Source organism: Hemitrygon akajei, chromosome 8, assembly GCF_048418815.1.
Source record: "Hemitrygon akajei chromosome 8, sHemAka1.3, whole genome shotgun sequence".
Taxonomy (NCBI): Eukaryota; Metazoa; Chordata; class Chondrichthyes; order Myliobatiformes; family Dasyatidae; genus Hemitrygon; species Hemitrygon akajei.
In genome coordinates this window covers 110,702,100-110,729,777 of record NC_133131.1, presented here as the reverse complement: position 1 = coordinate 110,729,777, position 27,678 = coordinate 110,702,100, and the positions used below count along the sequence as shown (strand labels likewise).

The following is a 27,678-nucleotide window of genomic DNA, read 5'->3' as shown; positions in this document are numbered from 1 at the left end:
TGAGGCTGTGGTGGCCAGTGCTATCATGTTTGCTGTTATGCGGTGGGGCAGCAGGCTGATGGTAGCAGACACCAACAAAATCAACAAACTTATTTGTAAGGCCAGTGATGTTGTGGAGGTGGAACTGGACTCTCTGACGGTGGGATCTGAAAAGAGGATGCTGCCCAAGTTGCATGCCATCTTGGACAATGACTCCCATCCACTCCATGGTGTACTGGATAGGCACAGGAGTACATTCAGCCAGAGACTCATTCCACTGAGATGTAATACTGAGCGTCATTCCTACCTGTGGCCATCAAACTTTACAACTCCTCCCTCGGAGTGTCAGACACCCTGTGCCAATAGGCCGGTCCTGGACTTATTTCCACTTGGCATGATTAATTATTTATGGTTTTATATTGCTATATTTCTTCACTATTCTTGGCTGGTACGGCTGTAATGAAACCCAATTTCCCTCGGGATCAATAAAGTATGTCTGTCTGTCTGTCTACCGGTTTGTATGTGCCCTACTTTGTTTGCATTTTCTGCAAGTTTCACTTTTAAATCTTCATTGGTTTAATGTATGTGTGCTCCTGCTACAACAGTAACACAGTTTGTATGGCCAGGCATACTTCTGTACTTCTGTTTAGACCATAAGATGATAAGACATAGGAGCAGAATTAGGCCACTGGCCCATCAAGTCAGGTCTGCCATTCCATCATGGCTGATCCTTTTTTTTCTCTCCTCAACCCCAGTTCCCGGCCTTCTCCCCGTAACCTTTGATGCCATATCCAAACAAACACCTATCAATCTCTGCCTTAAATACACCCAACAACTTGGCCTCCACAGCTGCATGTGGCAATAAATCTCACAAATTCACTACCCTTTAGCTAAAGAAATTTCTCCACATCTTTGTTTCGAAGGGGTATCCCTTTATCCTGTGGCTGGGTCCTCTTGTCCTAGGCTCTCCAGCCATGGGAAACAGCTTTTCCATATCTACTCTGTCTACCCTTTCAACATTCAAAATGTTTCAATGAGATCACCACTCATCCTGAATTCCAGACCCAGAGTCATCAAACGTTCCTCGTATGATAACCCTTTCATTCCTGGAATTATCCTCGTGAACCTCCTCTGGACCCTCTCCATTGCCAGCACATCTTTTCTAAGATGAGGGGCTCAAAACTGTTCACAATCCTCAAGGTGATGCCTTACCAGTGCCTTATTAAGCCTCAGCAAAACATCCTTGATCTTGTATTCTAGATCTCTTGAAATGAATGCTAACATGGCATTTGTCTTCCTCACTATGGTAAACTACATATACCTGTCTGGACACGCCCCTCTGCTGACTGCTCCTGTGGCTCCTCCCACAGACCCCAGTATAAAGGCGATTGGGGCACTGCTCCTCCCTCAGTCTTTGAGATGTGGTGCTCCCTTTTGCTATTAATAAAAGCCTATTGTTCACTTCCAGTCTCCAAGAGTTATTGATGGTGCATCACTCACCACTGACTCAACCTGCAAGTTAACCTTCAGAGCGTTCTGCACAAGGACTCCCAAATTCCTCTGCATCTCAGATTCCTGGATTTTCTCTCCATTTTGAAAGTAGTCTGCACATTTACTTCTACTACCACAGTGCATAACTGTGCATTTCCAACCTTGCATTTCATTTGCCACTTTCTTGCCCATTCTCATAATCTGTCTAAGTTCTTCTGCATCCTACCTGTTTCCTCAACACTATATAACCATATAACAATTACAGCATGGAAACAGGCCATCTCGGCCCTTCTAGTCCATGCCGAACGCTTACTCTCACAACCTGCCTCTCCACCAATCTTCATATCATCGGCAAACTTGGCAAAAAAGCCATCTATTCCATCATCTAAATCATTTATATACAGCATAAAAAGAAGTAGTCCCAACACTAACTCCTGAGGAAAACCACTAGTCACTGGCAGCCAATCAGAAAAGGATACTTTTATTCCCATTCGCTGCCTCCTACCAATGTTTAGACTTCACAATTTTGTTCATGTTAATTTCAGTCCTGACTGCAACTCAATTGCATCTCTTTCTGCTGTTTGCATTGATTACAGCTATTTCAACTGCTCTTTTAAATGAAAGTTATGCTTCAGTTAGAAGCCACTTCTGAATGTTTCTTGTAAGATTCCACAAACTAGAAGACCTGCCAGTGCATCACTGAACTGACAATGCTCAGACAACTTCTTGAATTCAGCCTTGTACTGAATTACCGTAGTTCCACTTATGAAACATAAAACATTCTGCAATCAACAATGTGTTCAATTCTAAACCATTGTATTACTGAGCAAACTTGTGGGCCTGAAGATAGACAAGTCCCTGATTCTGATGGAATGCATTACAGGGTACTGAAAGAATGGCAGAAGTTATAGTTGAGGCTTTGGTAATAATTTACCAAAATTCTCTGGACACTGGGGTTCCCAGCAGACTGGAAGATGGTGAATGTCATGCCACTGTTCAAAAAAGGATGTAGGCAAAAGGCAGGTAACAATGGGCCAGTTAGTTTAACTTCTGTAGCTGGGAAAATGCTTGAAGCTATCATTAAAGAAGAAACAGCGAGGCATCTGTAAAGAAATGGATCCATCAGGCAGACACAGCATGGATGCAGCAAAGGCAGGTCCTGTTTGACAAACTTACTGGAGTTCTTTGAGGATATAATGAGTGCAGTGGATAGAAAGGAACAGATGTATGTTATTCACTTGGATTTCCAGAAGGCATTCAATAAGGTACTGCGTAAAAGACTTATCCATAAGATAAGGATGCAAAGAGTTGGGGGTGATGCACTAGTATGAATAGAAGTTTGGTTAACTAATAGAAAGCAGAATGTTGGGATACATGGGTGTTACTCTGGATGGCAATCAGTGGTGAGTGGTGTGCCGCAGGGGTTGGTGCTGGGTCCGCGATTATTCACAATATACATTAACGATCTGGAAGAGGGAACCGAGTGTAGTGTATCTATGTTTGCTGATGATACTAAATTGAGTGGGAAAGTAAATTGTGCAGAAGATATGGAGAGTCTGCAGAGAGATAGAGATAAGTTAAGTGAGTGGGCAAGGGTCTGGCAGATGGAGTACAATGTTGGTAAGTGTGAGGTCATCTAGTTTGGAAGGAAAGTGAAAGAGCAGATAATTATTTAAATGGTAAAAAATTGCAGCATGCTGTTGGAAGGACTCGGGAGTATTTGTGCATGATTCACAAAAGGTTGGTTTGCAGGTGCAGCAGGCTATCAAGAAGGCAAATGGAATGCTGGCCTTCCTTGCTAGAGGGATTGAATTTAAGAGCAGGAAAGCTATGCTGCAACTGTACAGGGTACTGGTGAGGTCGCACATGGAGTACTGTGTGCAGTTTTGGCCTCCTTACTTGAGGAAAGATATACTGGCTTTGGAGGTGGTGTAGAAGAAGTTCACTAGGTTGATTCCAGGGATGAGGGGGTTAGACTACGAGGAGAGATTGAGTCACCTGGGACTGTACTCACAGGAATTCAGAAGAATGAGAGGAGATCTTATAGAAACATATAAAATTATGAAAGGGTTAGATAAGATAGAGGCAGTAAAGTTGTTTCCGCTGGTCGGTTAGACTAGAATTAGGGTTATGGCCTCAATAGTCGGGGGAGTAGATTTAGTTCGGCAATGAGGAGGAACTGCTTTTCCCAGAGAGTGGTGAATCTGTGGAATTCTTTGCCCAATGTAGCAGTGGAGGCTATCTCAGTAAATATATTTAAGACAAGGTTGGATAGATTTTTGCACAGTAGGGGAATTAAAGTTTATGGGGAAAAGGTAGGTAGGTGGAGATGAGTCCATGTCCAGATCAACTATGATCTCATTGAATGATGCAGCAGGTCAGATGGGCCAGATGGCCTACTCCAGCTCCTATTTCTTATGTTCTTATCTAAATATTCCTGCACTACTTTCACAATATCAAACCTCATTTTGGTTGGTTTGGTTGGAGCAGTTAACTTACTTAGCAGACTGTATGCCTTTAAATCCAATGCACGCAGCAAGGATGACACTTGTCTCTCATTGGCTTTTCCATTTGCTTCAACATAACACTCAATCTGTTCAGTATATATAGTCCGGTTATCTTTTATGCAATCAAACGTGTCAATCTTTCTGATGTAGCCAGCCATTTGTGCTTTTTTTTTAATGAGTATTATCATCTGGTCCTGTCTGTTTATGAATTTATCCATCTTCTGCCTTTTTTTAAACTTAATCATCATTCCTTTTGCGAAGAAAATGTGCTGCTGCAAAGACAAAAAAGTACTGTGCTTCTTTTTAACTCGAACATCTTACTGTGCTTCAATAGGTAGGTAGGTGTCTCGGGTTCATTTTAAAAATACCTCAACACCACTTTTATGTATGGTAACTCCCGAACATAAAACTAAATAAAAGAAAGACAAGAGAGCCAGGTGATAAACATACAGTATGTACTCAGTTTTTTACTTTAGTGAGGTGCACACATTTATCACGTGCTGGCGTGATGACATCAGCAAATTACATACTTCGTAAATAGAACATAGAACAGTACAGCACAGTACAGGCCCTTCAGCTCACAATGTTGTGCTGACCCTCAAACCCTGCCTCCCAAATAACCCCCCACCTTAAATTCCTCCATATACCTGTCTAGTAGTCTCTTAAACTTCACTAGTGTATCTGCCTCCACCACTGACTCAGGCAGAGCATTCCACACACCAACCACTCTCTGAGTGAAAAACCTTCCTCTAATATCCCCCTTGAACTTCCCTCCCCTTAACTTAAAGCCATGTCCTCTTGTACTGAGCAGTGGTGCCATGGGGAAGAGGCACTGGCTGTCCACTCTATCTATTGCTCTTAATATCTTGTACACCTCTATCATGTCTCCTCTCACCCTCCTTCTCTGAAAAGAGTAAAGCCCTAGCTCCATTAATCTCTGATCATAATCCATACTCTCTAAACCAGACAGCATTCTGGTGAATCTCCTCTTTACCCTTTCCAATGCTTCCACATCCTTCCTATCGTGAGGCGACCAGAACTGGACACAGTACTCCAAGTGTGGCCTAACCAGAGTTTTATAGAGCTGCATCATTACATCGCGACTCTTAAACTCTGTCCCTCGACTTATGAAAGCTAACACTCCATAAGCTTTCTTAACTACCCTACCTACCTGTGAGGCAACTTTCAGGGATCTGTGGACATGTACCCCCAAATCCCTCTGCTCCTCCACACTACCAAGTATCCTGCCATTTACTTTATACTCTGCCTTGGAGTTTGTCCTTCCAAAGTGTACCACCTCACACTTCTCCAGGTTGAACTCCATCTGCCAGTTCTCAGCCCACTTCTGCATCCTATCAATATCTCTCTGCAATCTTTGACAATCCTCTACACTAACTACAACACCACCAACCTTTGTGTCGTCTGCAAACTTCCCAACCCATCCTTCTACCCCCACATCCAGGTCATTAATAAAAATCACAAAAAGTAGAGGTACCAGAACAGATCCTTGTGGGACACGACTAGTCACAACCCTCCAATCTGAATGTACTCCCTCTACCATTACCCTCTGCCTTCTGCAGGCAAGCCAATTCTGAATCCACCTGGCTAAACTTCCCTAGATCCCATGCCTTCTGACTTTCTGAATAAACCTACCATGTGGAACCTTGTCAAATGCCTTACTAAAATCCATGTAGATCACATCCACTGCACTACCCTCATCTATATGCCTGGTCACCTCCTCAAAGAACTCTATCAGGCTTGTTAGACACGATCTGCCCTTCACAAAGCCATGCTGACTGTCCCTGATCAGACCATGATTCTCTAAATGCCCAAAGGTCCTATCTCTAAGAATCTTTTCCAACAGTTTTCCCACCACAGACATAAGTCTATAATTACCCGGACTATCCCTACTACCTTTTTTAAACAAGAGGGCAACATTTGCCTCCCTCCAGTCCTCCATGAGATACATTCCCGTGGACAACAAGGACATAAAGATCCTAGCCAGAGGCTCAGCAACCTCTTCCCTCGCCTCGTGGAGCAGCCTGGGGAATATTCCGTCAGGCCCCGGGGACATATATATGTCTTAATGTATTTTAACAACTCCAACACCTCCTCTCCTTTAATATCAACATGCTCCAGAACCTCAACCTCACTCATATTGTCCTCACCATCATCAAGTTCCCTCTCATTGGTGAATACCGAAGAGAAGTATTCATTGAGGACCTCGCTCACTTCCACAGCCTCAAGGCACATCTTCCCACTTTTATCTCTAATAAGTCTTACCTTTGCTCTTGTCATCCTTTTGTTCTTCACATAATTGAAGAATGCCTTGGGGTTTTCCTTTACCCTACTCGCCAAGGCCTTCTCATGCCCCCTTCTTGCTCTTCTCAGCCCCTTCCTAAGCTCCTTTCTTGCTACCCTATATTCCTCAATAGAACCATCTGACCCTTGCTTCCTAAACCTCATGTATGCTGCCTTCTTCCACCTGACTAGATTTTCCACATCACTTGTCACCCATGGTTCCTTCACCCTACCATTCTTTATCTTCCTCACCGGGATAAATTTATCCCTAACATCCTGCAAGAGATCCTTAAATATCGACCACATGTCCATAGTACATTTCCCTGCAAAAACATCAACCCAATTCACACCCACAAGTTCTAGGCTTATAGCCTCATAATTTGCTGTTCCACAATTAAAAATTTTCCTGTCCTCTCTGATTCTATCCTTTTCCATGATAATACTAAAGGCCAGGGAGTGGTGATCACTGTCCCCCAGATGCTCACCCACTGAGAGATCTGTGACCTGACCCAGTTCCTTATCTAACACTAGATCCAGTATGGCATTCCCCCTAGTCAGCCTGTCAACATACTGTGACAGGAATCCGTCCTGGACACACTTAACAAACTCTGCCCCATCCAAACCCTTGGAACTAATCAAGTGCCAATCAATATTAGGGAAGTTAAAGTCACCCATGATAACAACCCTGTTATTTTTGCACCTTTCCAAAATTTGCCTCCCAATCTGCTCCTCGGTATCTCTGCTGCTAGCAGGGGGCCTATAGAATACCCCCAATAGAGTAACTGCTCCCTTCCTGTTCCTGACTTCCACTCATACTGACTCAAAAAAGGATCCTGCTACATTACCCACCCTTTCTGTAACCTGTAATAGTATCCCTGACCAGTAATGCCACCCCTCCTCCCCTTCCCCCCTCTCTATCCCTTTTAAAGCACTGAAATCCAGGAATATTGAGAATCCATTCCTGCCCTGGTGCCAGCCAAGTCTCTGTAATGGCCACTACATCATAATTCCATGTATATATCCAAACTCTCAGTTCATCACCTTTGTTCCTGATGCTTCTTGCATTGAAGTACTCACACTTTAGCCCTTCTACCTTACTACCTTTATACCCTTTATTCCGCTGCTCTTTCCTCAAAGCCTCTCTATATGTTAGATCTGGCTTTACTCCATGCACTTCTTTCACTGCTCTATCGCTCCGGGTCCCATAACCCTTGCAAATTAGTTTAAACCCTCCTGAACCATGCCAGCAAACCTGCCAGCAAGGATATTGCTCCCCCTCGAGTTCAGGTGCAACCCATCCAATCTGTACAGGTCCCACCTTCCCCAGAAGAGATCCCAATGATCCAAAAATCTAAAACCCTGCCCCCTGCACCAACTCCTCAGCCACGCATTCAACTGCCATCTCCTCCAATTCTTACCATCACTATCACGTAGTACTGGCAGCAATACTGAGAACACCACCCTTGAGGTCCTGTTCTTCAGCCTTCTGCCTAGTTCCCGAAACTCACACTTCAGGACTTTATCCCTCTGCCTGCCTATGTCGTTGGTACCAACATGTATGACGACTTCTGGTTGCTTTCTCTCTCATATCAGGATGTCATGCACCAGGTCGGAGACATCCTGGACCCTGGCACCGGGGAGGCAACAAACCATGCGGGTGTCCTTCTAACATCCACAAAATCTCCTGTCTGCTCCTCTGACGATGAAGCCTCCAATGACGACAGCTCTCCTCTTCTCTGTCCCATCCTTCTGCACCACAGGGTCAGACTCAGTGCCAGAGGCCCTGCCACCATGGCTCACACCTGGTCGGTCGTCCTCGCCAACAGTATCCAGGACAGTAAACTTATTATTCAGGGGAATGGCTACAGGGGTGCTCTGCACTACCTGTCTACTCACCTTCACTTTCCCCCCTCGGACTGTCACCCAACGACCTGCTTCCGGCAGCCTAGGTGTGACTACCTCCCTGTAGCTCTCATCTATGACTGCCTCATTCTCCCTTATGAGTTGAAAGTCATCCAGCTGCTGCTCCAGATTCCTCACACGGTATTCCAGATCGCCCAGCCGCAAGCACTTCTGGTAGATGTGACTCTGCGGGAGAGGGGAGTTCCCCCAAGACTGCCACATCTCACAGGAGAGGCACATCACCGTCTCAGCAGGCATTGTAAAGACTAACTAGGAACAAGCTTGTCCTCCGCTTCTTCTCATTGAAGCCTCTCAAGTCAAAGCCTCAAAACTCCACTCCTTCACTCGCCCACCCACACACTGGCCGCTTTCATAATTATAATGAATTGTATAAACAACAAAGAATGCTTAATCTAACAACATATATTCAAATAAATTACTGAAATAGTGAAATATTAAGTGCATAACACTGTTATACTTTATTCTTTATCTGTTAGTGATTTATCTCGTACTACCTGAGTACGGTGTATGAGCAGGTATGGCTTTTCTCTGTACCTCACGACATATGGCAACAATAAACAAATATTAATAATAACCTGCTATACCGTGGAGGTCCATTTTATGTTGATGAGGGGGGAATATGGGCACTGAAGGAAGTAATGTATGAATTCCAGCAGGAATTCATTTTTGGTGCAATCCATACTGGGTTAAATCAATTTTGTATGGTTTATTCTTAAAAAATTAAGACTAATTGGTCTGATTTCTAGGCTTTTCACTGCAGCTCCTGAATGCTTCTTGACTGACAGGGTTATAATATATTTCCATATGGGATAGGAGGCTAGCTGTGGCCTCAGCATGTCCATGCCAACTCACTTGGAAATTTTATTAACTCACTGATTTTCCTGGCAATCTGTTCTCCCCACATTCCCATTTACTCTCCCTATATTCCACTGCCCACATACGCATGGAGGAACAATTAACAGTGGCCAGTTGCATAGGTGCAGGGTAAACATGCAAACTCCTGAAGACTGTAAGATATAGGAGCAGAATTAAGCCATTTGGCCTATCAAGTCTGCTTTGCCATTCCATCATAGCTGATTTATTATCCCTCTCAACCCCATTTTCTTGTCTTTTCCCCATAACCTTTGATACCCCTATAAATTAAGAACTTATCAACCTCTGCATTTAATATACTTAATGACTTGGCCTCTACAGCCATCTGTGCCAATGAATTCCACAGATCCACCATTTTCTGCTAAAGAAGCTCCTTCTCTTACGTATCTACTCTAAAGGGATGACTTTGTGCCCTTTGGTCCTGGACTCACCTGCTATAGGAAACATCCTCTCCACATCCACTATATCTAGGCCTTCCAATATTCGTTAAGTTTCAATGAGATCCCCACCCTCATTCTTCTAAGCTCCATTGAGTAAAGGCCCAGAGCCATCAAATGCTACTGATACGTTAGCTCTTTTATTCCCCAAGTTATTCTAGTGAACTTCCTCTGGACCGTCTCCAATGCCAACACATCTTTTCTTTGGCAAGGGGCCCAAAACTGCTCATAATACTCCCAGTGTGATGTGAACATTACTTCCTAAAGCCTCAGCATTACATGCTTAATTTAACATTTTAGCCCTCTCAAAATGAATGCTAACATTGCATTTGTTTCCTTACCACTGATTCAACCTGCAAGTTAACAGTTAGAGATTCCTGTGTGAGGACTCCCAAATCCCCTTGCAGCTCTTATTTATGAATTTTCTCCCCATTTAGAAAATATTCCATACCTCTATTCCTTCTATCAAAATGCATGACAATAAACTACCCTGCACTATGTTCCATCTGCTACTTCTTTGCCCCTTCCCCTCATCTCATCTGTCCAAGTCCTTCTGCAGCCTCTCTCTGCAGAGTGACAAGATGGTGCCAACGACTAATGGTGACAATCTGTAGACAGTTTATGAAACTACTACTTCTCCTTATTTTAAATATACTTCTGCTACTAATCTTGTGTAATTGGAGGCTGTAATTTACATTTTGATAATGTGTTTTTGGGCCAACTGAGTGATCTGGTGATTTTGCTATCTACACGGAAATTCGGCATGGTTGAAAGCGAGGTTGAGGATGGTGTATGTGGTCTAATGGTAGAGTATAAACCCATGATCAGCTCCATTACGCAACAATTTGGCTGATTAAAGCATAGAGCAAGACTGAAATCAACAAGGACGAGAGCAGAAGGTGAGCGGATGATCAGTGTCAGCTGCCGGCATTTCACTAGGCTTCCTCTCACTCTTGCCCACTGCAGCCGGAGGAAGGTGCAGGAGTCTGCAGTACAGACTTTGTTGATAAATGTACTTTAAACCTTTGCTGACTCCTTGCTTCCTCAAAAGTACTGTCCCTCCACCTAACTTCGTATTGTACGCAAACTTGGCCACTAAACCATCAATTCCGTCATCCAAGTCATTGAAATATAGCATTGCAGCACCAACCCCTGTGGAACACCATTAGTCACCAGCAGCATCCAGAAAATGTGCCCTTTATTCCCACTCCTTGCTTCCTGCCTGTCAGCCAGTCTTCTATCCATGCTAGATCTTTGCTGCAGTACTGCAGGATCTTAGCTTGTTTGGCAGCCTCATGTGAGGCAACTTGTCAAAGGCCTTCTGAAAATCCAAGTAAACATCAAGCACTGACTCTCCTTTGTCGATCCTGTCTGTTATTTCCTCAAAGAATTCTAACAGGTTTGTCAGGCAAGATTTCCTTAAGGAAACCATTTTGACTTCGGTCTATTTTATCCAAATACCCAAAACCTCTTCCTTAATAATGCACTCCAGCATCTTGCCAATCACTAAAGTCAGACTAGCAGCTTATAATTTCCTTTCTTTTGCCTCCTTTCCTTCTTGAAGTGTGGAATGACATTTGCAATTTTCCAGTCCTCCAGAAGTATTTCAGAATCTAGTGATTTTTGAAAGATTACAAATAATGCCTCCACAATCTCTTCAGTTCCCTCTTCCAGAACTTGGGTAAATCCATTTGGTCCAGGTGACTTATTCACCTTCAGAACATTGAGCTTCCCGAACACCTTTCCTTAGTGATTACACCTACCCTCACTTCTGCTCCCTGATGCTCTTGAATTTCTGGCACAAGCCTAACTCCACAAGGACAGCACCAGAGATCAGGATTGAATCATGTTGTTGGAGCTGTGAGAAAGCAGCTCTGTGATCAGCATCAGAGTGTTGCCTAAAGATATAGTAATGATGGAGATTGTTTTTATAACGCTGCAGTTTTTTTTATCATAATAGCCAGAATTCTATTATATGGAAAATTAGCACAGATGCTCAACTGTTGTTATGGCACTAATCATTTATGGAGTTCCTGACATATCTGCCAGAACACTGTGGAGACAATTTCTCAACTGTTCTGAAGTTTAAAAAAAAACTTAAAATGTTGGAAATCTGAAATCATAACAGAAAAAGCTGTAAACACTCAACTGCTCAAGCAATTTCTGTGGAAAGAGAAGCTGTTAATGTTTCATGTCCTGAACCCTTCAGCAAACCTTGGAAAAGAAATGCAAAGTTATACCTGCTGGAAAGCTTCCTTTTTTTTAATGCTTTCAACTTGTATCTCATGGTTCAGACTTTGTTATTTATTTCATTTTCTCTCCTCTATCCTTACTCATGTTCTGTTTCCTCCAGAATGATCATGTGCCAGACTTCAACAAACTTCATTAACTAGAAGCAGCATTGTTTGGGTCATAGATTCTTTTGGTTTGCTTTCTTACACTGGCATTCACTTTGCTCTCTCCAGTCCTCTTCTTACAATGTTCGTTTCTTATCTTGGCCCAGTCCTGATGAAAGTTTATTGACCAGAACATCAGCTCTGTGTCATCCTCCACAGATACAGCCTGATCTTCTGGACATTTCTTGCAATGTCTGTTTTATAGAATAGATGATACTTTGCTTAACATAATATGATAGAGTTGTGTGGAGTCAGAGTCCTCCACCCATCGCATCCGTGGCAACCATTTTACCTATCCGCACTAACCCTATTTGCCTGCACTATGTCCACCTCCTCTCCTATTTTAGAACCTGTCTAAAGCTTTTTTTTAAATTAAATACGTGCTTACTGTTCCTAACTTTTTTTTTGGCTTTCCGTCCATTTACATGGGGGTCAGAACCAAACACTTGCAGGCATTTTGCAACACTAAAACTACTCTGTTAGTGCACATAATAATTCTGTGGCCGAAATAAGCAAAGGTAAGCTATTGTTTGTTGCTGATTAAATGAAACCATGACATAATGTTCTGTGAAAATGGTTTAATCAGGCAGAATTGGAAAAAATGCACTAAAATACGTCATATCAGTTTGAAGTGTATTCTGAATATAGTGCTGGCATATAAAGGATGTATGGGTAGCAAAATAACAAAATTATTAGCACCCAAGAGTACGGAGTTTCAATCAGAATTTTGCTGTCAATGATCAGCATGTTTTACTAATATAGACTTACTTGGCTGGTAGAAGAGCATCATTATTGTTGAGTAATGACAGAATAACTATAAAAGACTGGAAATAAAAACAGGAGGGTAGATGGCAGGAGCAATCTTTAAATTAATTAATGAAAAGGGCAACAGAATAAAAACTGGCAATTGATATTGACTAGTGTCTCAAGATAAATGGATAAATATTGAGTTGTTCAGACAAATAAAGGAGCTGTGGTGAATTTTAACGAGAAAGTCATAGGGAAATTAAATATCTCAATCCCAAAGCAGATAGATTATGCAACTGAAAATGAAGGATGGAAGTTAGAGCAATTTTGCAGAGGCAATAAGTAACTGTTAGTGCATATTAAGCAGTTTCAAAACATGGCTCTGAGCAATCTACAGCAGCTTTATCAGAATCGTTGAAAAAGAGCTGAAATCAGACAATATTGCTGACATAGTTTTTGAATTCTTTGAAGACAAAATTATCCAAGAGGTATGATTACACAAATGTGGTTTTAATGTGACATTCATAGAATGTGTTCATGTACTCAATTATATTCCCGTGCAGTTAGAACATAATGATTTACTATTGGGCTTAAGTCCTGTTGATGTATTAAAATATACCCAGAAATTTATTAAACATATTGAAATATTTGACCTTGTTAAATAAGAATGGTGAAGGGAATAATTATGAATTAGATAAAGGTATAAAGGCTCGCTTTATTTGTCACATGTGCATCAAAACATTGAAACATACAATGAAATGTATCATTTGTGTCAGAAAGCAGCACACTCCAAAGATGCGGTGGGTGCAGACTGAAATGCCTCCGTGTTTCCGCCACCAACACAACGTGCCCACATCTCTCTAACCCGGACTTGTATGTCTTTGGGATGTGGGTGGAAACTGACGAACATGTAGGAAACTCACGTGGTCACAGGGAAAACGTACAAACTCCTTACAGACCATGGTAGGAATTGAACCTCGATCTTACGCTAACTGCTATATAATCATGCCGCCCCTACTACCTATTGAAAAGTGTTTAGCAATAGAAGGCAGATGCTATAAACTAGTCCAGGAGGTAGTAATAATGGCATCCAATGTTCTCGTCTCCATCCTTTTACAAGTGTGTTGTTGACTCAATTGACAATTGTTCTGCTCTAAATCAGTAGCTTTCAGCTTCAATTCAAACTTGAACACATGAACTCAGCTGACATTTTGGTAAAATGCTGAGTTCTCATCCTTGGTGGTGGCATAAATCAACTGATTTCAGATCATTCACCTCTTGCGTTCAACGATGTGATTGAAAAAGAACACTGAGAGGATATCATGATAGGTACTTATTAAGTTCCTGTTATTAAGTCCTTGCAGGAGTTAACAATTCTGCTGGAGGCTTGTTGGCATATGGATTAAATCAGGGTCTTTTCAGGTAGCTGTAAAATCTCATGACACTATAAAGAGAAACTAGTCAGAATATATGAGAGTCATGAAAGAAGAAATATCCTCCTTCCTCCAAAGAAAGAATATCCAACCACTTACAGATTTATTTTAAACATTCTGTAATCATTTTCTGTGCAATCTTCAAAAGACAAGTCATTTTCCTTTTAATATTGTACAAATTACCAATAAGAACTTACTTAGAATAAGAATAAATTACTTATAAGAAGTCATCAATATTTTAAATTTCTTTTTCTTTTTAGGAAACGTGTTTTAACCTTGCATCTTATACTCCGGTTGTTGTTGAGAATACATTTAAATATGATCATGTTATTCAGTCAAACTTTATTGCACAAGCATCTGATGAGAGATATTGGCCTAAAATTTGGAAGAAAAGCCATTGTTCTTGGCATTTATCATTGTAACGTATGGAAATCCCAGACTTCTGTTCATTGGTTGCCAATGGTAAGCCCACTTTGCTTTGATATAGACAAATAATGGAGTCTACATCCAAACCTGCAGTTTTCCAAAAGGCAGTTGAAACCTATTGTGGGTTTCGCTGCTCCATTCATTCTAATGGAAAGGAATGCCTGCCAGTGAGAGAAGTAACTTTCAATTAATGCAGTAACATTCCAAAAATTTGCTATTCAACTATTTGAATATCACATTGGTTTGGCATCAGGCTCAACAAATAATGTTAGCTTACAGTTTACAGAGATCCCATTTCCTTTGCTTCCTTTTCACTTATTTCAGTCCCAGTTCCCATGCTCCCTTCCACTCATCAGAGTTAACTTCTGTATGTTTGAGATCTTCTGCAGCTGTAGCCATCCACTTGAAGGGACACGATTCAGAAATGCGCTTATATATAGCACTGTTGCAACACATTGAGTTACTGTTACCTTCCTGTCAGCTTGAAGCAATCTGCCCATTCTCCTCTGGCTCTCCCATTAACAAGGTGTTTTCACCTTCAGACTGCTGCTGAATGGATGCCTTTTGGTTTTTTTTGCACCATTCCTTATAAACTCTAGAGTCTGTTGTGTGTGAAAACTCCAGAAGACTCTGGATTTGAAGATTTGGCATGACATCTAATACTGAGACAAACATCTATAGATTGACTGGTTGCATCTGAACCTGGAATGGAAACACCAGTCAGCTTAAACAGAAAATCCTACAAAAAAATAGTGGAGAGAGTCCAGTCCATCACAGGTAAAGCCTTTCCCTCCATTGAGCACATCTACATGGAGCACTGTAACAGGAAAGCAGCATCTATCATCAGGGACCCCCACCGCCTAAGTCATGCCCTCTTCTCGTTGCTGCTATCTGGAAAAAGTACAGAAGCCACTAGGCTCAGGAACAGTTTGTACCCCTCAACCATCAGGCTTTTGAACCTGTGCAAATAGCTTCACTCAACTTCACTTGCCTCTGAACACTGAACTGTTCTCACAACCTATGGACTCACTTTCAAGGACTCTTCATCTCATGTTCTCGATATTTATTGCTTATGTATTTATTATTATTATTATTATTATTATTATTATTTCCTTTTGTGTTTGCACAGTTTATTTTTGCATATTAGTTGTTTGTTCCCCCTGTTGGGTACAGTTTTTCACTGATTCTATTGTGTTTCTTGGACCTACTGAGTATGTCTGCTGCCTGCAAGAAAACTAATCTCAGCATTGTACATAGTGACATATACGTATTTTGATGATAACATTGAGATTAGCAATTCCTGAGATATTAAACCACTCTGTCATGGCACCAGCAATCATTTCACGGTCAAAGTCACTTAGTCATAGTCATTTCTTTCCCTTTCCGATGAATAATAAGAACAACAACTGAACCTCTTGACCATGTCTGCATTCTGTTATACATTGAGATGCTGTCCCATGATTGGCTGACTAGATATTTGTATTAAGAGCAGGTGTACCTAATAAAGTGGCCACTGAGGGTATTTTTTTAATTTATAGATGATTTAAAAGATAATTGAATGTGATATTTGAGGCAGATCTCAAATATTTATAAATGTTTAGGAAGGTTGGAGACTTCCACAACTTTTTTTTAAAAGGGATATATTGCTAGTACAGCAGTTCAATTGCCAGGCAAGTAATCTGGTGACTTTGACTATCAACTCAAAAATCTTGTGGCTGTGGAACTTAAATTTACCCAATAGTTTGGAACAAAAAAACAGCTAGTCTAAAAGGGATGACCATGAAAATTACCAGATTATCATTTAAAACAAATTACATTTATGTCCTTCTGCCATCTTAGCCAATGTGATCTGCACATGACTTCAGTACTACCCCATGTGGTTAACTCATACATAGTCCCTCAAGTCAATCAATTGTGCATTGCAGTTCCATTACCAAGAAACACACCGTCCTGACTTGAAAAAATATTGCTGATCTCTCATTACACTGGATCTGTATTCTGAAACTCCTGCTTTGAGTGAGTACCTTAACCAGAAGGACTGCAGTGGTTAAGGAAGGTGACTGTAATTCCACCCCCCCCCCCCACTCCCCTGCTCAAGGGAAATTAGAAATAGATACATGCTGTTGGATTTGACAAGGATGCTCAGATCATGAAAATGATTTTATAAAAATACAACTTTCACTGATAGTTCTGCTTTGGTGTATGATTTCACAAGCTTTTAGGATGGTAACAAAATCAGCTTTGTCCCGGTTGGCAAGGACAATTTTATTGATAAAGTTCCTGATCCAGTTTAAGTAAGAGTGGATTGAATGGGTAGTCAGATGGTTGGATGAAATTGCTGACAAATATTTTAATTCATCACCAGTCTCATTGAGAATGGAGCAGGTGACAGATACAGCCTGGAAAGCAGTAGCAACTTGTGACATAATTAGGCTGGAAATTCTGACAATTTGCCAATAAAACCGGCTTCAGCTTGCTCTCACCAATCCACCTGTCATAGTAGTATTGATAGAAGTTACCACAGCAGAATCATTGCAGAGGTGGTATTGTTGACATTCAGATTAAGTTGTCCCCCATGTTATGTGGGGCTACCACCATGCTAAAAAGGATAGATTCAGTTTGGACTGAATTAGTCAATTTTCAAGATTTGAGATTCATGATTCAAGATACAAGATTGTTTCAGAATCTGATTCAGAATCAGGTTTAACATCACTGGCATATGTCGTGAAATTTGTTGTCTTTGTGGCAGTGGTACATTGCAATGCATAATAAAATGAAAAAAGCTGGGAATTAAAGTAAGTAGAGTGTGTACCTCCTTCCTGATGGTAGCAGCGAGAACAAGGCATGACCTAGGTGATAGGAGTCCTTAATGATGGATGTCATCTTTCTGAGTCATTGCTCCTTGAAAATGTCCTGGATACTACAAAGGGTAAGTGCCCATGATGGAGCTGACTAATTTTACAAGTCTCTGCGGCTTATTTCAATCCTGTGCAATCGGCCTACCATTCCAGATGATGATGCAGCTGGTTAGAATGTTCTCCATGATACATCTGTAGAAATTTGTGCTTGTCTTTGGTGACATACAAAATCTCTTTAAACTCATAATGAAGTTTAGCCACTATCATGCCTTCTTTGTAGTTGCATCGATATGTTGGGTCCAGGATAGGTAATCAGAGATGTTGGTGCCCAGGAACTTGAAATTGCTTCTGATCCCCCTATGAGGACTGGTGGGGATTCTGTCATCTTACCCTTTCTGAAATCCAAATCAGTTCTTTGGTCTTAATGTTGTTGAATGCAAGGTTGTTGCTGTGACACCACACAATCAGCTGATAGATCTTGTTCCTGTACATGCTCTCTTCATCATCTGAAATTCTGCCAACAATAGTTGTACCATCAGCAAATTTATACATGGCATTTGAGCTGTGCGCAGCCTCACAGTCAGTTGTGTAGAGAGAGTAGAGCAGTGAGGTAAGCATACATCTCTGTGCCAGTGTTGATCGTCAGTGTGGTGGAGATGTTATTTCCAATCTGCACAAATTGTGATCTTCCAGTTAGGAAGTTGAGGATCCAGTTGCAGAGGGAGGTACAGGGGCCCAGGTTCTGTAACTTCTCAGTCAGGATTGTGGGAATGATGGTATTAAATGCTGAGCTATAGTTGAACAGCATCCTGACATGGATGTTCAATGTAATTTCCAGTGAAGTGAAATGAAGGCTTCTGTTGGTCAGGGTTGACCATGGATATTGCATCCTGGCTGTCTAGATCCACAAGCCTGGGCAGTATGATATAGAGAGCAAGCTGTTGCCCATGTTGCAAGCTCCCCCTCTCCGTGTATCTGATAAACCGGGAGGAATGACAGAGACCAATACAGTTTAGTACCAGCAGCTTCGCAGGAGTCACCATTCAGCATTGAACTCAATGTAGGGCTGCCTACAAGTGTAAAGGAGAACAAAATAATTGTTACTCTGGAACCGAAACAGCTTATAAGAACACACTAAGAAAAGGAACACAGTAAAAAAATTGCAATAAATATAAATACATAAATAGCTTATATACATAGATTGATTATATGTACATGAAGTGATGCTGGGTACAGGAGTGTCTGTACATAAGGGGCCTCTGACAAAAAATGATGAAGTGGTGGTGGTGGGTGGGTGGGATCCTGCCAGATATTGCTGGCTTTTGTCCGGCACCTTTCTGTACATGCGTCCTTGATGGCGGTAGGCTGATGACAATTTTGACTACCCATTGTGAGGCCTTCCGCTCTGCTACTGTGCAGTTTCCATACCATGATAGGATGCTCCCTACTGTGCATCTGTAGAAGATCATGAGTATTGATGTGCTTAGTCCAACTTTCTTCAGCCTCCTCAAAAAGTAGAGGCATTGGTAAACTTTCTTGATTGTGAGAGATGTGTTCTGGGACCATGAGAGGTTGTGCAACATGTGCACTCCCAGGAGACTGAAACTGCACGCGATATCCACTGCTGTGCCGCCAATATAAAGAAGGGTGTGAGTGGGGTGAGTTCTCCTGAAGTTGATAACCAGAGATTAATTGCCAGGCCTTGTTATTTCACCCTTTTCTCTGCAGGTCATCTCATTATTATTGGCGATGAACCACACCACTGTCAAGTCATTGACAGAGTATGCAGCAGTGGGCTCAGCACATAGCTCTGGGTAGCACTCATGTTGAGGATGACAGGGAGGGAGGAGCGGTTGTGCATTCTAACTATCTGGGTCTATTGGTTTGGAAGTCCAATACCCAGTTGCGCAGTTATGCACTTAGACCAAGGAGTATGAGTTTGTTCACCAAGGTCTATGGGACAATACTGTTGGATTCTGAACTGAAATCCAGAAACACCATTCTGATATGTATCCCTGTTTTCTAGGTGTGTCAGGGCAAAGTTCATAAGAGATGCTATGGTATCTGTCAGAAAGCAGTTCTATCAATAAGCATATTAGTGAGTGTCCAGAGTGGCATGAATAGAGTTCTTGATGTGTACCTTTGTCAACTGTTCAAAGCACCACATGATTATTTGCATCAATGCCACTGGGTGATAGTTGCTCAGTTCTGAATGTGTAAAGTTGTTTAGTGCAGTGATGATGGTTGCTGATTTGAAGGATGGGGGAATGGCAGCCTGGAAAAGTGAAGTATAAAAGATGTCAATGAAGATGACATTGAGTTCAGTGAGACATGGATAAGAAAGCAATGTATCCTTGAGGTACTGCAGGCCGATAATAGAATTATGTACCACTTAAAGTTGTAAGTTCCTAGCATGACAATTCCTTATTGCCATTAGCAGTAAACCAGGGGGCCAATACAATTCAGAAGTATCAGGCATATCTAAAAATATGGTGACAGTTAATGCAAGCTAAATAGTTTTAGTGCAAACATTATTGTTCAAATGAACGTAAACCAGAAGAGATGACTGCAAGATCATCCTCATCCTAAAAGAGCTCAAACTCGAGGACCAGATTGCGCTGAAACTGTTCAGCTCTATGATTTATCCCTGCTTTGTCTTAAGGCAAAAATCAGTCTTCAGTGAGTTTGACTGATAAATGATATTAAGAAATGGCTAAGCATACTATGAATAACAAAACAATGGGATCATATAGCATCTCAGTTGTATTACTGAAGACATTTCCTGTCTGAATTCTTCAGATGCCTGTGTCTTAGCATAAGTTCTCCCAGTAAAGCCATATTTGGCACCTGCAGACTGAAAGTTTCCGAAGGATGCATGAAATCTAGTTGATTGTTGTTGTATTAGTCCCATCTCAGTAATCGCAAAATAATAGAAACATACTTTGTTCTCAAGAAGTGTTAATTCACCAATAAACTGGTCAGCAATGCTCAGTTTGGGTTCCACAAACTTTTTAAAGTCTTGATCCAAATACAAACAAGATAGTGAAACGCCAGAGGTTAGATATGAATGCTTGTCTTCTCATCAGGCCAGAATTTAATACATTAAGGAACCTGAGCAAAACTGAAGTTCATGGGAATTAGATGGAGGGGAACTGTTCACTTGCTTGAGTCACAATTGGCATCACCATCTTTATTAGCAGAATAACTGACCTTCTGTTCACTAGCTTTTCTATGTGTTTATTAAAGCTCTTTATCATAATACTGATTATTAGATATATTAACAATAGTGTGCCTGATCTTGATTTAAAATTAATTAAAGATTAATGATGCATTCTGTCATTAAAGCACAGATTCCTGGCAACAAGATGCACCAAGATCAGATGCTCCTACATTTTCTGGTTGATTTACTCTTTCATTTGCTTAATACAAATCTCAATTTTCCCTTCATCTTTTGATTGCTTTTAAGAACTAGTGGATGTCCACATTAGCTTCCTGCTACTTACTAAACTCCTCCACATGAAGCCTCTCTGATTAAAATTTACTCTTTGTTTTACTTGTATAATTGTTAACCTTTATAAGACCCAAAATAGAACTTTTAAAATGTTCTGTTTCATTCTTGCTTGGAATTAATTATAGAATGTTTTTGAATGTACTACAATTCACCGTTTTTTCGTTCCTATCTTTCTCAATCTTCAAATCTTAATAGTTACATAGAAACTCTGACTTACCACATGGTAACCCCTTATATATTGGCGTTAGTTTCAGTATCATACAGTTTTTAGTCACTTACTGTGAAAATGTCACATGGTCATCTTATGAGATGTTCCAGTCCAGCAACATCTTGCATGTTGTAAGATGAAATGACAATATTTACAAACTCAAAAAATGTGTTAACTTTGGTAATTTTACAAAGAGTTACATCGTGGTTGAGTAGGAAACTCAATGGTACCACAGTAGCGTAATGGTTGGCGCAATTCTATTATAGCTCAGGCGTCAAAGTTCATAGTTCAATTCCGCTGTCCTCTGCACATCCTCCCAGTGGAATGCATAGGTTTTCCCCCAGGTGCTTTGGTTTTCTCCCGCAGTCCAAAGATATACTGGGTAGGTTAATTGGTCTTTGTAAATAGTCTTGCAATTAGGTTAGGGTTAAATCGTGGTTGTCAGGGGTTGCTGTGGTGGTGATACTCCAAGGGCCGGAGGGGTCTATTCCATGCTGTATCTCTAAATAAAATAAAATAGATGAAACATGCAATGTAATTTGAACAGGCCATTGAACATAACCAGCCATGAAAGATTACTAAGGGAGGAAAAGTTATAGCATGAGAAAAAAAATCTGCTGGAGATGTGAAATACAATAGTAGGTGGTTCTATAAACATCTTAAAATAGTCAAAAAGTAGGCATTAACTCCATAGAAAGTGAGTCTGAGGAATTACTATTGGAGCATAACAAAATGTCAGATTATTTAAATAGGTATTATGCATCAGAGGAAACAAGTAACATCTCGAAATAGCTACATTTTGGGAATTGAAAGGAAGGGAGAAACTCAGGTAAATAACAAGTATGAGTGGTAATGAGCAAATTGTTGCAGCTGAGAGCTGGTAGGTCCCTGAGTTTTCATGAACTTAGTCATGGGGATCTTAAAAGAAGTGGCTAGAGAGATGGTTGGTTTTAGTTTCTGAAGACTCCCTAGATTAGAGAACAGATTCATAAGGTTGGAAAGTAGCATCCGTACTTCCTTTATTCAAAAAATGAGCTAGCAAGCAGGAAATCAAAGGCCAATTAGCTTAGTATCTATATTGGAGAAAATGTTAAAACCAAGTCTTATATACTTTATAGCTGGACATTGAGAAGACTTTAAGGATCGGGCAATATCAATGTGCTTTGGTGAAAGGGAAATTATGTGTGACTAATTTATGGGAGTTCTTTGACAAGTAACATGTGTTTTGGATAAAAGGCAACTGGTCTAGTACCATACTTAAAGCATCACTAATTGAGGAGGGTATTGAATACAATAGTGGGGATGTTAACACTTCAGTTGTATAGTGCATTGTGATGCTACATCTGTTCCATAATGTCAGTCTCCTTATTTAAAAAGTGATGTTCATCCATCAGAAATTTGGATGAAATGTTTACTTGACTGATGAATAGGCACCATTTCATGGGGAGGATTTGACCAGGATAAGTTAATATCTGTTGGAGTTCAGAGGAGTGAGTGGAGGCTCGATTGAAATATAGAATCCTGAGGGACCTTGTCAGGATGGTTGTGGAGAGCAGGTTTCTTACGGTGGGAGAATCTTGGAGTGTAACTTCTTTAAAAGTAAGACAAAAGGTACAAAAAAAAAGTCTCAGAGGATAGTGAGTCTTGGAAATTAACAGCGTAATGACAGCAGTCTTCTGAATATTTTAAAGCAGTGATAGATAGTTTAATGTTTCTCTTGATGCTATCATACCAGCCATTTTGTGGTAGATTTGGAGTATATCAGTTTTATACTGCTCGTTTAACAAAATAATTTAGTTGTACCTATACCATATTTTAATATTGTTTTTTTTTCTTGTTTATAGGTGCTGGTGGTTGGTCACCTCTAGATACTGACCATTATCAATGGCTGCAGCTGGACTTTGGGAATAGAAAACAAGTCACTGCCATAGCAACCCAAGGCAGGTACAGCAGTTCAGACTGGGTTACACAGTACAGGTTGCTTTACAGTGATAAAGGACGGAACTGGAAACCATACCATCAGGATGGCAACATCTGGGTAGGTACTTACTGCAGCTAATAGTTTAATTTTCAAGCTGTATAATAGTAATATGAGATGCCAATTGTTCATAACATAATTTTCCTGGCTATTTTCTTAATTGTGATATGCTTAACCAAATTTTACAGGTAATTACAAACATGTCCATTATATACTGATTCATTAAGTCATAGAATTGTACAACAAAAGCCTATTTTTTGCCCAACATACTAATCCCATTTTTTTTGCATTAAATCTGTGTTCTTCTATACCTTGCCTATTTAATTATGTGATTAACATTACTTCAAAATAATGATCATATCAAACTCCGTTCATTTCCTTTGGTGGTGAGTTCCAGATACCAAACACTTTCCATGAATAAAACCTCCCCTCAAATCCAATTTAAAGCTTTTTTCTTTCAGCTTGGAATTTAAGAAATAGGAGCAGGAGTAGGCCACCTGGCCTGTCGAGCCTGCCCCACCATTCAATAAGATCATGGCTAAACTGGCCATGGACTCGTCTCCGCCTACCTGCCTTTTCCCCATAACCATTAATTTCCCTACTATACAAAAATCTATCCAACTTCGTCTTAAATATATTTACTGGGGTAGCATCCACTGCTTCATTGGGCAGAGAATTCCAGATATTCCCCAGTCTCCAGGAAAAGCATTTCCTCCTTAGTTCAATTCTAAATCTACTCCTCCAAATCTTAGGCTTTGTCCCCTAGTTCTAGTCTCACCTACCAGTGGAAACAACTTTCCTACCTCTATCTTATCTATCCTATTCATAATTCTTAATGTTTCTATAAGAGCTCCTCTCATTCTTCTGAATTCCAGTGAGTACAGTCGCAGGCGACTCAATCTCTCCTCATATTCTCACCCCCTCATCCCTGGAATCAATCTGGTGAACCTCCTCTGCACTGCCTCCAAAGCAAGTATTTCCTTCCTCAAGTAAGGAGACCAGAACTGCACACAGTACTCCAGGTGCGGCCTCACCAGTACCCTGTACAGTTGCAGTCTAACCTCCCTGCTCTTAAGTTCAATCCTTCTAGCAATGAAGACCAACATCCCATTTTCCTTCTTGCTAGCTTACTGCACCTGTAAGCTAACCTTTTGTGATCTATGCACAAACACTCTCAAGTCCCTCTGCACAGCAGCATGCTGCAATTTTTTACTATTTAAATAATAATCCACTTTTATTTTTCCTTCCAAAGTGGATGACCTCGCATTTACCAACATTGTACTCCATCTGCCAGACCCTTGCCCACTCACTTAACTTATCTCTGTCTCTCTGCAGACTCTCCATATCTTCTGCACAATTTGCTTTTCCACTCAATTTAGTGTCATCAGCAAACGTAGATACACTACACTTGGTTCCCTCTTCCAGAATGTTAATGTATATCATGAACAGTTGCAGGCCCAGCACCAACCCCCGCGGCACACCACTCACCCCTGATTGCCAACCAGGGTAACATCCAGGTATCTCAACTCTCTGCTTTTTATTAGTTAACCAGTCCTCTATCCATGCTAATGCATCACCCCCAATGCTATGCATCCTTATCTTATGGATAAGTCTTTTATGTGGCACCTTATCGAACACCTTCTGGAAATTCTGGCACCTTAAACATGACTTTTTTTTGATATTGGGAAATGAATATTCTGGAAAGTACTATGGTAAATATTAAAATTTAATTTTAATGTTGAGCCTTTTTAAAGCAATCCACAGTAACATTTGTAGAAACATTTTGTAAATGAGAATTTTAAAAATTGCAGATGTAAAATTTCAGATTTAAAAATCTGAAATAATAGCAGTAAAAATATGGAAATGTTTGGCAGGTCAGGCAGCATCTGTGGAAAAAGAAACAGTTAACCTTAGTTTTCAGAGTTTGTTGGGAGGGGACAAACAGAATATCTCTGGTAAGGGAAGGAAAGGGTTACCATAGTGATACCATGTTAACCAAGCCTTTTGATTGATCAATTATTAAGCGTAATTAGAAAATAAATTTGCAATAAAATTGGGGACTTCGTAAAAGCTGTGAAAAGCAGGTCAGAACTGTTGCAGGAAAATGAAACCAAAAAGAGATTTTTGAAGTGTTTATCAGATCTGTTGGGAGGGGAAAACCAGGTTAACAGTACAAGAGAGTTTGCCAGTACAAGATTGAGGAACAGCATATTGTCTTCCATCTGGGCACAGTGGAGCCCTCAGGACAGTGTTTAATTTATCAATTTCAAGTAAATCACTTTGTTTTTTATCAGAGTTGCCCTTTTCCCTATCCCTTCCTCCCTCTCATCTATGCAACTTAAAACTAACATGCTTTTTAACACTTTTCCAGTGGTAATAGAGGACTTTTGACCTTTGAGTTTTAGGTTTTTACCTTCACAGGTAATGCCTGATCGATGAAGGTTTTCAGCATTTTCTGGTTTTGTTTTGGATGTTTTGTACGCATTGTCAAGTTCACTGATGGCACAACAGTGGTGGGGCTCCTCACCAACAACAATGAGCTGGTCTACAGAGAGGAAGTGGAAGAGCTCAAGGCCTAGTGCCAAGCAAACAACATGAAAGAGATGGTTATTGACTTCCGAAGAACTCATCACTCACACCCATCTTTACATCAGTGGCATAGCACTGGAAACTGCTTACTTACTTACTGTCCATTATGCCTTGGTATTTAAGGTAGCAATGAAGGTCCTCCAGCTCTGTCAGTATCCAGGACTTCCTTCATTGTGCCAGTATCTTCCTTTCACGACTGCGGCTAATGCAAGTCTTGGTTGGAAACTCAAGAATACCATCGCATTCAAATGTAGAAGAATTCTTCATTGCTGTTTTACCAGTCGGTGTTGTTAGCCCTGAGCTGAACCTGGAAGACTGTTGGAACACTTTTCATCTGGCCTCTGCCCTTTGACCTGTCTGGCATGCCGGACCCTACCAAAGCGCAAAGCATAAAGCCTTGACACCAGCCATCATAGTTCTCTGGATCATTGAGGTATGCAAACCTCCAACCCACAAGATTGTGATCCTGTTGAAGCAAGCAGTTTTAAACTCCTGGGAGTGCACATCATTCACAAACTCTCTTGGTCCTAGAACACATCCCACTTAGTCAGGAAAGCTCACCAACACCTCTACTTTCTGAAGAGGCTGAAGAAAGTGGATTTTGACATTGGTGTGGATGTGCATTCTACAAATGCACAGTAGAGAGCATCCTAACAGGGAAACTGCACTGCAGTAGATAGGAAGGCTCTACATTAACAGGCAGTCAAAACTGCGCAACACATCACCAGCACCAGCCTATCTGCCGTCAATGACATAGATATAGAAACGTGCAGGAAAAGGGCCAGTAACATCATGGAGGATCCCACACACCCTGCTTATGGATTGTTCCATCAGGGAGGAGGCTATGTTGTATCCACGCCAGGAACACCAGACTCAAAAAAACATCCACTTACAAGCAGCAGGCCTAATCAACACCTCCACCCACTAACCTACCCCCTCCACACCAAACAACCACACTACTTTATCATCTCCTGTCTGTCAGAGTCACTTTATGTACAGACACTCCTGTGACTAGCATCACTTTATGGACATTAAAAATGACCTGATTTTGGCAACACCTCAATTTCTAGATTTTCATATCAAGTCCTATAATTTCCATTGTGCAGGGAAAATCTGAATGATATCCCTGAAACATGTTAAACCAGTCTAAGGGACTGCAGATTTTTTGTAATGCAAATTAGGTCAGGCATGTCAGTTTTTTGCAATTTACAATACTTGTTTAATATTCTGGTAAACAATGGCCCTGCTCTGAAAACTGGTCACACCTCCACATTAAAATCTTGAAAATGGTGATGATTTGATTAGGCTCTTTAAAATTAAGATTAGTTTTTTTTAGTTGCAATGGCACTAATAGGTAGATTTTGAATATTCAGTAAAGTTCAACATCTTTAAAAGCTAACAGTGTACAGTAATTAAATAGTAAATTGCTCTTTTTCCAATAAGTTTCAGTGATTTGAAACCAGGTTGCCCACGGATAGTTGATGTATTGAAGTGCTTATCTTGTATGCTCAGTCTACCCTTAATAATCATCACTCTTAAGTTCATCAATGTCTAATTTTAATGAAAGGATGAAATATTCTCTTTGCTTTTTTACCCATTATTGCTGCTACATGGACAATTTTACATTTGTGATTATACAGATAAATTTGGATGAAAGCTTGAATAATTAAACTTGATCCTCCACTATAACTAAAAGGGTTATCAGCTCTCTCGAATAAAATTGCTGTGTGCTTTCTACAAGTTGACATTAAGATTCTACAAATGTTTTGCAGTTTTTAGAGTTCTTTATAATAAAGTCTGTGGGGACTGGTGTGACAGGTGATGAAAGACTGTCCTCATGTCAAGGCTTCTCTGTAAGCCGCTTGTTCTCTGACAGCCTTCCAATGTCATATGAGTAGGAAAATGAGTAGATGACACTCGGTATCAAGCAAACTGTTGGAAGAGAGGAAGGGATGTCTACAGGAGATAATATCTACCCACTGTTTTCAGGAAGCTTTCTTAGATCTGAGTAGATCTCGGGG

The 27,678-nt window shown here is 40.8% G+C and overlaps 1 protein-coding gene across 2 annotated transcripts in view; it reads left to right on the top strand.

The window, feature by feature from the left end:
* LOC140732153 (contactin-associated protein-like 2) overlaps positions 1-27,678 on the top strand; it is a 1,811,541-nt gene that overhangs the window by 610,297 nt on the left and 1,173,566 nt on the right. For both annotated transcript variants that reach the window (XM_073054373.1, XM_073054374.1), the window contains exon 3: positions 22,935-23,128. In XM_073054373.1, the coding sequence (XP_072910474.1) occupies positions 22,935-23,128 (194 nt within the window). The remainder of the gene's footprint in view (positions 1-22,934; positions 23,129-27,678) is intronic.